Consider the following 12,673-nt stretch of genomic DNA (forward strand, 5'->3'; position numbering starts at 1 on the left):
CTTCAATTCTACCGTCTAGAGCAGGACTGCAAATAAAATAAAGCAGCAGAATGCTAAGAGTTAGAATATACTGTCAGGTTTCAGAGTAGCAGCCGTGTTACTCTGTATCCGCAAAAAGAACAGGAGTACTTGTGGCACCTTAGAGACTAACAAATTTATTAGAGCATAAGCTTTCGTGGACTACAGCCCACTTCTATGCATCCGAAGAAGTGGGCTGTAGTCCACGAAAGCTTATGCTCTAATAAATTTGTTAGTCTCTAAGGTGCCACAAGTACTCCTGTTCTTTTTGCGGATACAGAGTAACACGGCTGCTACTCTGAAACCTGACAGTATATTCTAACTCTTAGCATTCTGCTGCTTTATTTTATTTGCAGTCCTGCTCTAGACGGTAGAATTGAAGGTTTAAGTCAGTCTTCTCTATTCTGGGAATTTCTTTTTAGGTAGGGACTGGCTACAGGAGCTGAAAGTCTGAAATGAAGCAAAGGGCTCTTAATCCAGCCAGTCCATAACTGCTGAGAGAATGCTCCACCTGAGAGGTGACTGTTATAAGTCACAACAATGCATAACAGCAAAGAAAGAGACAGTCACTTTTTTGCATTGACAATTAAAAAAAAGTTAAAAATATAGTATTCATTGCAACAGTATAGCAAACAAGAGGAGGATTTCATTCTTAACTTTCCATGAGCTCTATGTTTTATTTTCTTTATGGACTGTTGCTGTCCATCTGTTTAAGCTATTTGAGAAAGATGCTTGAAAATCCACTGTGCAGCAAGGAGCCTGGATTCAAGCAATCCACAGCATTTTTGTATTACATGCTTATGTTATAGCACTAAAAATAAAGATAAAAAAAACAATCTTTCATTTCACCCTCTGCCATGTAGTATCCTCACCATCCTAATTTTTTTTTCCTCTTTCAACTGCTTCCAGACATCACTGTACATTTCATCCAGACCTTGGCGTGACTGTTTATAGGTATCCAGTTCTATTTTTGTATCCTGTATTGTTACCTACATGAAACATTAGGAAAAGTTGTTTTTGAAGTTTGCTTGCAATTTGGTTATGGGACATAAAATATTTCTATTCATTCTTTTAATATAAAATTACTTCCTGTGATTGCACAGAATTGATCTTACATCTAAATCAGATGGTCAATATTAAAATGAATTCTCAAAAATAAATTAGTACTGAGGTTTTTAACTGACCAGTGCTTTTGAAGATACTTCACCCCCTTCTTAAAAAAAGATTTGCAGCGTACATCTGAACAGACATGGCTTCATTATATTGTACATTATGGTACTAATTTTATTTTTTTTAAATGTGTATTATAGGAGAAGCAAATTTTAAACAGAAGGAACATGTTCAATACCCATATCTATAAATAAACAAGGTTAGCATTCAAATTAAAATTGTTTTATAATACTGAAGCTAATCGATCAGAGGACAGCCTATCTCCCATATTCTTGAACTGGATGTCTAACCTCTACACTCTTTTCACTCCGCTCACGAATTAATTCATTTTGATGTTTTAATTGTTGCTGTTCTTCCTGAAGTGAACCGATACGATCCGTTGCTGCTGCAAGCTGGTTAAAGAAAAAAATAAGACAATAGTGAACACAGACAAGTGTTCAGCATCTGAATGAGATTTAAACATACCACTTAGAATATTGTTAGAAATAAATCTTAGTACTGTATGTTTCATAATACAGCTAAGTAAAAAATAGTCACTGCTAATCTTTAAACTATTAATTATGGGGCTATTTAATTTGGTGAGTTACACATTTGCCTCCCACCTTGAAATACCAGTTTGAATTCTGGCATGGATCATATGTGAGCTGCATTGTTTTATCATAGATAGCTTTGGGATGTGCAAGGTTGGGACTATCATGTGTTTTGTCAACATAATTGTCTTTAGGATGCTCAGAAATGAGGCACACTGAAGGTTAGACCCAACATGTTTTGAGCGGATGACAGCGTTGTCACGAAGTGACATCTACAGCAGGGGTAGAGGCTGGACTTTGCAGAATGCCGTGAGAAGTGTAAAATCGCACTCAGATAATTTAAAATAATCTGTATAGGTACAGTACTGTAGTAGGATGGGCATCCTATTCTTATTTGCAATTTTTTTTTGCTAGGAAGCCGAAATGTGACTCCTCCTTACAACTTTTTTCCTATTCACTGTTTCATTTTTTGATTTAGTCGTTCCTCTCTCTTTTAGATGGGAAATGAGAGCATGTGCTGGGGATAGATGTATGTCCTGTTGACATAATTTAAGGAGGCAAACATTTTAAGGAGGAAGTGGAATGAGGTATTTAATGCCTCCTCATTACTGGGCAAGTTTGGATTTGTTTTGTTTAGAAAAAACACTTTATAAAAACACTTGATCAGACAGATCAGAGTCTGCAGACATCTTGAAAGCACTGGTATAACAGGGAGTCTTCTGCCAACATCACTTCTAACAACCAAAACTTTCTAGGTCTTTATACCACATTTATCACCATGGTATTGTATGTGGGAAAGCTTTCACAGTGTTCTGACTCAAGCCAGTCCTATTAGTCCCCACATTTCACAAGCATGAAACTCACTCCAGATTTGGGGTGAAATCCTGGCCCAACTGAAATAAATAGCAAAACTCCCCGTTCCTTTTTAGGGATGTAACAATTAAACTTTCTCAGTTGACTGTATAACACATTTGTATTTTAAAAAGGTAAAATTAGCCACAAACCTCTTCCTGGAGTTTTGAATTGGTCTTTTCTAAACAGTCTATCTTGCTCTGGAGATCACCAACTGTGCAACTGTGGCAAAAGATTTACATTTGGCTTTAAATAAAAAGAATGACATGTTCAGCTTTTATTAATCCTCACAATTATATTTTCGTAACAGTCTCCCATAAACAGCAACTAGCAGATGAAAAGGCAAAAATTCGAGCTGGTATAGAGCCCCTAGGTGAGCCAACTGCTTCTTTCGCAAGGTGCGGGGGAGCGAAAAGAGAAAATTTATCATCTTTATTGATTTTTCTAAATGTATGTCTTTGCAAGTAGGTAGTCTCCTACAATTAGCATACCGTCTTCATTTCTGAGGCCCCCCTCTGAGCTGTGTGCTCTGAGTTATGGTGGCCTGGAATGCTCTGCTACAGATCTACCTGGGTTCCAGCTCCTTTATGTATCTAGAGCTGTGAAAAGGTGCCAGAACATGGCCCGGGATTGGGTTTGAGTTTGTAAAGAATCATAAAAGCCTACAAAACCTAAGTTATTTTCCAAGTGCCTTTTCTGCTATTTTAAATATTTAAGACCTCTTATGCCTTACATTAGTACATTGTTTTATTTGCTTTGGTACTTTTCCAGTTCAGAGCCCATAACAATGGTACCACATATAATATTGTGTCAAAAATCCAAATTATCTGGTAACACAAGATCAACACCATTAAAGAGCTAAATAAAACTAGTACTATGTAACTTAGTAACTGAGGCTACAGTCACAAATTTATCCATAGTAATCAGTAGATAATGGAATACCAAGAAGAAAAAGTACACACTCTGACTAGACCAATATTGATATAAGGGTAATCTTATTATCTAAAGAGCGATTACTTCAAGTTGCAACAGAAACCAAATAATTAACTTTTAATTATGTTAGAGATCTCCACTGGGAACCAGTTAACTTCTACCACTGGGGTGATGAACGTATGTACCCGGAAAAAAATTTAGGGCTATCGTCTGTGGAGACAATTCAGCAAAGCACTCAAAAGCAGACTAGCTTTAAAAGCATGAGTAGTACCGTTCAGCTTTCTCCCACAGACTTCCTGGATCAAGGACTATTGCCCTGCCTGAAAAGAAGTCTGATAACAGAACTATTTGTCAAGAGTTCAACCGCTGACAGAATCCCAAGGTTAGTTTGTAATCCTTGGTTTAGTGACAAAAGTTTAATGCTTCTCAGCTGATTTTGAAGAGCTGAAAAGTGCCATAGTTAAAATGCAGAGAAACAACTGGATTTCCTCTCCAGCCTAGCCATGGAGGATAGTTCACATTCCTACAAGTATTCTCACTTATCGTACAATTGATTTCTAACATCATCAACAGTAATATTACATTTCTTTTGCAAAAGAAAGTCAGCTGCCATTTTAGATTGGAATAAGATCTTTAAGTCTGGCGTGGTCTGTTTATGTGAAGTCTTTCAGGAAAGAGCCAACACACTGGCTAAGAGACTTGAATATATTCTGCAACGTTATTTAGATTAATTCCATTTTAGGAATGACTGACATCAGTGCTTATTTTGCTTAGTCACTGAAGTTGTTCATAAACAACGCAGGGTGCAGATTAATGACTAAGTACTGATGTAGGTGTGGTTGGATCAGATAATTTAAGTTTTGTTTAAACAAGTGTAAACTAGTCATGCTAAAAAACAACAAACATTTGAAGCAAGAGGCACAGTTACAAAATAAACTATTGAAAGATTCCTTTAGTGTTTAGTCAAGGTTAAAATAAGAAAAAAATGTATTAAACATTCTAATAAAGTTATAAATAGAAACATACATATATGGACATTGAACAAATTGCAGGTTATAGATTTTTAACAATAGGGTAAGCAAATGTGCCTGAAAAAAGAAAAAAAATATAAGCACACCAACCTCTTTCTAGTTAATGTTTTAAAAACACATCTGGTCATCCAAGAACTCTCACACTGGATACAAAATTAAGTTTAATTTTTAGGAGGAATGTTGACAGCATAATGATTAGTACTTCTCTAGGACTTTCCACCAAAGTTGCATTTGTTATACAAATCCAGTCTTGGATGCTTCCTCTATGTATTTTAATTTAAAATTACTGCTAAGATTATAATGAGTGCTATGATATATTTAGAAACAGAATATGATAATTTTGAATCCACATTTTTACAGTAGTTCTATTTTCTGAACACAAAATTTTAGGCAATACTTAGTTTTTTTGTACAAGTGATCAAACTGAATAAGGTTCCTTTTCTTAAAATTACACATCAGTAACTTGAAACTTCCTAAAATCGAAGAGGACTATATTTCTGAATTAAGTGTGCATTCATATTTTGAATGTTAACTCTTCTTCTAAGGAGGATGAAAAGGTAAGATACGATCTAAAACACTAGCACGATCTCAGAATTGGAAGCTAAAGAAGGCAAAGGCATTCTGCAATAAAACGCTGATTTTTATTAAAACATTATTACTATTTGCAGGAAATTGTATCAACTTTAAGATAATTAGTAAACTCACCATATGGAGTTGTGAATTATGTTCACTGCTTTTATAAGCCAATAGTACCACCTCCTTACAACAAAATATTTTGTTTAACAGACAGACTTCAACTTATACTACACAGTTATTTTCCCAGGAAAGATTCTCTCAAGCCTTCTAGGCCAATTTCTATTGCTTTTATTTTGAGACTGAGAAGTGTTAACTACAAAACTGAAAGAGACTTGCTCTGATGTTTAAGTATCCAAAGCAAGGGGGGGGGGGGGAGGATTATGTAACTGATGAGAAATGAGTTTCCTTTGGAAATCCACATATTGTGAAAAGAATCATCATTTAGTGTATGAATTTGTGAGCAAATTCTACAAAAAGTTACAGGCAGGGCACAGAGAAAAGTCTCAGGAAAAATAAGAACAATGAATGCGCATTCAAACAGACAAATCTTACCTTAGATGACGGTTAAGTTCTTCCACATAATGCTTCTGGTCAAGCACAGCAGTAATCCCTGCATCTCTAATTTTTAAACATTAAGAAATGTAAAAGGGTGTATTAATTTTGAAGTGTTAATCTGTACTAGACATTCGATCACCATGCCCTTCCCACATTGGTGAATAAGAGAAGTGTCAAGTTGACAACCTCCGTACAAGACTTTAAAATTACTTTGTCAGTACATTTAAAATAAACAATGTCATACTACTGATGAAAGACAGAAGTTTGAAGAGGCAAAGTAGCAGCACTATAAGCCAAAAAACATGAGCAAGGATAAAGGAAGAAGTGAAATAAAAAAAGAATAAACCCCTCACAAGGACATAGAAACAATAGAATGCCACCAGAAATTAAAAAAAAAAAAAAAAAAAAGGATAGGAGTTGGTTACCAAACACACATACAGACCAAGTGAGGATGCTCTATAGGGCAAACTTAGAGATGCCGATGCTAAAAGGGTCCCCTGTGACAATAAGAGATTTCAGCTAACCTGACATACTGGAGCAAAGTCAGAAAAGTAAGCAAAGGGGTAGGGTATCTAAGTGTGTAATAGATGATGCCGTTATAATTAAAACTGTAAGGGACAAGAAGGTAAATTTCAGTTTAATCAGGAAATATTAAGGGAAGTATAAATAGTTAATATTTTGGGCATAGCAACCAACTGCATTTGATATTTCTAAGGGGCAAAAGGGAAAACAAATGAAGGACTCATTCTAAAGATACAAAGTCATAGCAGCTGTTAAATGACACTGTCAAACTTAAAATCTAGTCCGTTTCAATAAAGTGGCTACAGATGCAGCACCTGCCCCGAGTCCACTTAGACCATTTTTATGGTTTTACATTGACTTTTTCCTCTTTTTGTAAATGTATCTCCTCTGTTCACCTGTGTGAAAAGACCCATGCAGAGCAGGGGGAAATGACAATGCAAGGCGAAGTAAACAACCTACAAACGTAAAAAGATATTTTTTCCACCAATATTTTAATTACAATAGTTATGGTGCTGCTTTACCACGAAGTAAGTGGTAAAAATGTTCAGAAAGAAGTATCTTTTATTGGACCAACTTCTAATGGTGAAAGAAACAAGCTTTAAAGCTCCACAGAATTCTTCTTCAGGTCTGTGGAGCTCAAAAGCTTGTCTTCTTCACCAAAAAAGTTGGTCCAATAAAATACTATTTCCCCAACGGTATCTCTTTCATAACCTGGGACCAACATGGCTACAGTAACCCTGTAAACAAAGTAGTACATAGTTTCCTTTGTATGCCCTTCACCCACCAACCCAGACCAGGGGAAGCCACACCCTATATATCCACCCCATGAAAAGAGTCACCAATGCAATCTGATGTTCCATTTTAAGGAATTTAATGCCCGGAACCCTTGCAAACTCAGATCATGCTAGTTTAAAGACTATGGGGGCCCAAACTCAGGACATGAACTCTGATCCAGTTAGAGAAGTCTCCAACACTGATGCACTCCAAGGGAGTACTAACATTTAACAGTTTAATATTCTGAGTTTTGTATAGAAAGAGTAATTAAGATAGTTCATCATCATACGTACTGTTTGCTATCATCACTGTTCTGTATATCCTTAAGGTACAAGGAAAAATCAATCACTCCAACCTGATAAAAACAATTTTGAAAAGTTACACATTGTTACAATGAAAGTTAAAGTCTTTCAAGCAGTAGTTGCTACCATTATCTAAGTTTCATTTACTTTTTACCCATTTAACGTTTAAGTTTAGAAATACAATTCTTATCCTCTGAAGCAAAAGAAGTTTGCCTTTTTATTTAAAAAAAGATCAAAATGAAAACTGAACAAAATCCATTGGATACAATTAATCTATCCTTGTCTACACTAGGAAATTGAATATTGCTGACAATTACTTTCAGCAATGATTCCCTGGAATAGGTACTGAAAAAGTATTTAAGTGCTGCATAGATAGGACAACAGTTTCCAGTAGTGATTCAGAAAGCATCACAACCCGATATATGGCAGTCAGCAAGTCTTAATCACACTTTCTGAAATTGTGCTGAAAAAGATTTTAGCACTTAAATAATTGTCAGTATACATTTGGTACCAGCTTCAATAAGAGGTAAGTTTTCTAGTGTATGCTATGTGTTTTGTGAATTTCAGTATTGTGCTCTGTAACAGAATTTATTTCCAATGAACTTAATTCTTGATTTCTCTGTAGTAATTCCATATAGGTCTTGTATTTATCAGTAGCCCTTGGTCAGATGAAGTTTTATCAGAGTTTTTAATTTTTATTGCATCACCAACCTATACTATAGCATCACTAACCCAACTATAATTAGCATTCAGCTGGATTTACAGAAGGTCATATTAAACTATAACAAACTTCCCTTTGGCCTGAAAGCAAGATATAAACTCAAGCTGAGAGTAATTTTTTTAAAAACTAAATATCAAATTGGATTAATTTGCTTGCTGTAGATAAAACAAATCAAACTACTGGAACTTCTATTAAAGGCAACACAGGGACAGTAGGTACAGTGCTGTTATTAAAAATGCCAGACTACTTTTCACAAAAGCATATATTTAAATAATTAGCTCATTTATTGTCTGTGGGCTCCATTTCTCATAAAAAGACTTCAAATGTCTGCTTGTGACATAATGCTTCAGACAGCATTAACCCATGAAGCGGACCAGGTTTGCAAATTACAGCCCCAATTAAGCTAAGTACTTATGCATGTGCTTAAGTGTAATGAGACCTAAGCACATGCTGAAGTGCTTTGCTGAGTTGGAGCCATTTGAGATTAGATTAGTTTTCTATTTTAAAACCTAGTTTTCACCTGGGAATCCAAATCTTCTCCTTTCAAGCAAAGGTTCGCATCAAGAACATTCAGTCCAACCAGCAAACCTACAATCACTGCTCCTTCCTCCTCCATCATCAATGCATCAGGTTCATAAAATTCACTAAAGAGAGATAATTTAGAGGAAATTCTCACACGTCATGATTTCAACTCCAGCAATAGCAGAAGTTCCATTTAACGAAAGTATTATATAAAGTGGTATTGTAGCTCTAGATAAAAGAGTAGAATGTATACTGATCCTCTCCTTGTCACGTACTGTAATACAAGAACAAGAATAGACTTTGAAACCGAAAGGCAACAAATGCAGAACCCCAATAGGAAATATTTGTTTGCTAAGTATACAGTCAACTTGTGAAATTCACTGCCATTGTTGCTAGATTTTTTTTAAATTTAAATTTACATTCACAACCACTAGCACTTGTAGCAATGTAAGATTTTTTTTGTATGAACATTATAACAATCACAGAACAGCATTCAAGGGCTCGAGAGGTACCAAGCCTTTTATCTAAATCAAAGATAACAGAAAATACAATCTCTGTTTAAAGAAAGATTGTCCTTGATAAAGATTCTCCAACTCTCAACTGTCCATTGTATTTAGAATAAGATTTTGTATGTTTTGTTTCAGTAGTACTTGGAGATTAAAAGAGCACTGGTAATAAGTAACTAATTTCATCAATTTAGACTAAACTATATTAGGGGATGTTGTATGTTGCATATGGTTTGCTGAACAAACGTTTCCAATAGTATCCCAAGGTTTTAGAGCAACAACTACATTGTATGATCTCAAAGCTCATTGTATGGGTTCCAAACTACTTTAGAAAGTAGAAAAATTCCACAGAACTGTGTGTTCTCTGTCCGATCACCAGACAGGATTTTGAAGAACTATAATGGCATCCTTTTACAAACACTGAGCAGTTTTACATTCTCCCCAAGTTTTGAATGGCAACCTTGCCTGCTATTTCAAGTCACTGGCTCACATAATTTATTCATTCCATGAATTATATGCATATTTTATTTAGTTCAATTCAATCTTGATAGGTCCAGCAAAGTTGAAAAAAACCGCTCAATTCATTAATAAACTACATGCAATTTCTGCTCATTTATATACAGAGAACACTGTCCAACACTTTCAAAAATTAAACTATAACCTCATCCATTGTTTTTACTTCCTGAGAAACTTAAAGATGAAAGGAACAAAGGATATTTATCTCAAAACCAACACGCACAGATGTTTCTCTTTTCTACATATAAATGGTACAGTATATCATCAAAATACTACAAATTGGGTGTCTGGGTACCTTAATAGAGGTTTGTGGTCTAATAGTACTTTCAAGTAATCTGCCAGTTTCTTTTGCATGAGTGCAAGATAAAGCCAAGCTCTTCCTCGTCCTATTGCGGTTCTAGAATACAATACAGATGCAAACGATTATCAAAATTGCAATAAATCAAGATTTTAAAAGCAATTTTTAAAATATTTCTGTAATTCAGCATTAATAAAGATGAAACCAAGTTGAAGGTAATATTTTATTAAATGAGCACAAAAACCCATGAAGAAAATTAAGTGAGAATAAAAATATTTATACATCTATAGAGAAATGATTAAACAAATCACGTATTTAAGTGAATGGGAAGCATCTGGTCAAATTTGGCCCAAATCAGACACAAGTTTTTACTATATCTTAGACTAAAGGAAAAATTTCTGTCATTATTAATTCCAATAAAAAAAACATTTTAAATACAAATATTCTTCTGTACTGTTTGTAACCTAACCATTGCAGCATTCTGCTGGTGCTCGTGAATTTGGAAGTGAAACTAGTCTATTTACATCTTCCAAAAACAAAGCAAGAAAGCAGACAAATGACATTAAAAACTATTTTAAAATTCTCTTATTTTGAATAGTTTAAAGGTTATTTCTTGCACAGGTAAGGAATTTTTAATATACTTTTTTAGCCTGACAGGTTCTTTTGAAGATTGAGGTGAGGATATAGAAGTGTTGAAAACTGGTATCATGAAAGACATGTAGAACTTTGTGCTACATTTATACACTATGTTCTCTGGCTCAGAGAATGAGATCTCCCCAACTGAGAGAGAAAGAGACGATACGTTATTATATTACCCCAGTCTTCAACTCACTTCAACTCTGGCAGATTTTTAACACTAGTTGCTATATCTGATGCTTCTGGACAAAGTTTCTCCACCAGCTCCAAAGGACCAAAAAATGACTTATTCTGTCCAATAAAACTCTTCTTGGCTAAAAGGGAAGAAATACAGAGGTGTTAATAAACAGGAAAATGACAAACATCCTCCTTCAACTCCACAATCACAAATAGTATAAAAAGAAACCCTTAAAATGTACTCCATCTTACAGGCCCTCGGTACGTACACTGAATTCATTCCTCAGTCAGGAGATGACAGAGACCTGATACAGAGCATATCACAATGTAAACAGATAATGTAGTTGATCTTCACTGTATCCCAATATTTCTCCACACAATTTTGCTGATAAAATATTAAAATTTTACATTGTAATATGATCTGAAACCACATTAAGGCAAATCTGAATGGATTTCCACAGCCTCTCAACATTCCTATGATTTCAGCCAAACTCATTTAAGAACGAACTATGGTGCTCACCTTTTAGCCCATGCTTTAGACAGTGCTCCATCACCACAAAGAACTGTTGCAAAGGAGGAAAGTCGGAATCCAGAGTCCTACCCAGGCTCAGGGCTGACTGGATCAAGACTTTGATACTGAGTTTCATCATATTCATCAAGTTTGAACGCTCTTCCATTGTGTGGCATTTAACAGCTAAAAAGTTTTAGGGGAAAAAAAAACAACACCCCAATGAAAGCATACAGGCTTGTTTGTCCTTAAGATAACATTGAGAAAGATAGTGCCCAGGTATAGTTTTCAACTCTTAGCCTCCCAAGGCCTGAATATGTGACACTGTATTTTTAAATATGTTAGACATAAAACATAAGGCACAGAAGAAAGAAAATCTATTCATAGGAAGAATACTGACTGACTGACCAACCAGAGGTTCATTTAGGTGCCATGTGTGAGTATTATGTGATTTCAGATTCAAGAATCAACATACCAGATTCAAATTTACAATAAAAAAAAATGAAGTAATAGTATGACAGTGAAATGTAGCCAAAATTTGGCTCTAACAAGAAACACTTTGTAATGAAGTACAGTTATGCGGTATATGGATAACAACCAGACTGAAGGGTGCTTCTGTCACTGTCTCTAGATTCAGGCTGACTCCATGCTACTCTAGACTGTTATTTGATTCCCAAGGCTCTAAGCAGGGCTGGATTAACCTTTGTAGACCCCCATGGAAGCAATGAAACATGGCACCAGGAGGTCAGTCCCCAGAGCAAGGGGCCAGCCAGGGGCAATTGGGTGAGGCATGGCAGGAGTGGTCCCGCTCTGCCCAGTGCAAGGGCACTATTAAACTGGTAGTTGCCAGACACACAGTGGCCTGCCTGGCCCTGTGCTGCCATCGTGCCCGTGCCCATTCCCCTTGGGGGCGGGCCCATGCCATGGCACAGCCCCCCACCCACCCAACACCCCCCTGTCTCCCTACAGCCAGAGCCTCCCTGGTCACGCTATACCCAGTGCCCCCCTAGACCCTGCCACAAATGCTCAGTGCCCTGCCCAGTGCCCCCCTGCCCACAACTGCCCAGCACCCCACACAGAATTCCCACTCCATATGCTCCAACACACAGATCTTCTCCACCCCCTCACAGCCCAGCAAGCTCCAACAGACCTACTTCCCCATGCCCTGCCTCCTGGCTGCATTCACTGACTCTGCTGGGAGGTGACTGTGTCTGCTGGGCTAAGCTGGCAGCCCAGCCAGAGCTGGTCCCGGGGCCGGGAATCACTCCAGCCCTCAGGCGTGGCGCAATCAGCCAGGCCAGGGCATGTCTCGGCTGGGCTCCCTCAGGACCCACTTGCCTAGAGGGGCCCAGCCAAGCCCCCCCCATGCTGTTTCCCCGCAACTGGCTGAGACTGGCCAGGCTTCTGCACCAGTCCCAGGCAGCTAAGCTCCGGAGAGACAGGCAAGACCCCACAGGTGGTGGGAAGCAGAGACTGCCCAGAGCCGGAGGTGCACTGGGGTCCGGCCACGGGGCAGAGAGGAGCCG

The 12,673-nt window shown here is 37.1% G+C and overlaps 1 protein-coding gene across 3 annotated transcripts in view; it reads right to left on the bottom strand.

Annotated features, from left to right (window-relative positions):
* Nucleotides 1–12,673, bottom strand: part of RUFY1 (RUN and FYVE domain containing 1) — a 32,669-nt gene that overhangs the window by 8,830 nt on the left and 11,166 nt on the right. For all 3 annotated transcript variants that reach the window (XM_034778368.1, XM_034778369.1, XM_034778370.1), the window contains exons 2-10: nucleotides 11,160–11,333; nucleotides 10,659–10,776; nucleotides 9,824–9,925; nucleotides 8,505–8,628; nucleotides 7,255–7,316; nucleotides 5,663–5,728; nucleotides 2,723–2,792; nucleotides 1,479–1,580; nucleotides 891–1,007 (exon numbers count right to left, since the gene is read on the bottom strand). In XM_034778368.1, coding sequence (XP_034634259.1) covers nucleotides 891–1,007; nucleotides 1,479–1,580; nucleotides 2,723–2,792; nucleotides 5,663–5,728; nucleotides 7,255–7,316; nucleotides 8,505–8,628; nucleotides 9,824–9,925; nucleotides 10,659–10,776; nucleotides 11,160–11,333 — 935 coding nt within the window. The remainder of the gene's footprint in view (nucleotides 1–890; nucleotides 1,008–1,478; nucleotides 1,581–2,722; nucleotides 2,793–5,662; nucleotides 5,729–7,254; nucleotides 7,317–8,504; nucleotides 8,629–9,823; nucleotides 9,926–10,658; nucleotides 10,777–11,159; nucleotides 11,334–12,673) is intronic.

This window comes from Trachemys scripta, chromosome 8 (genome assembly GCF_013100865.1).
Source record: "Trachemys scripta elegans isolate TJP31775 chromosome 8, CAS_Tse_1.0, whole genome shotgun sequence".
Classification (NCBI taxonomy): domain Eukaryota; kingdom Metazoa; phylum Chordata; order Testudines; family Emydidae; genus Trachemys; species Trachemys scripta.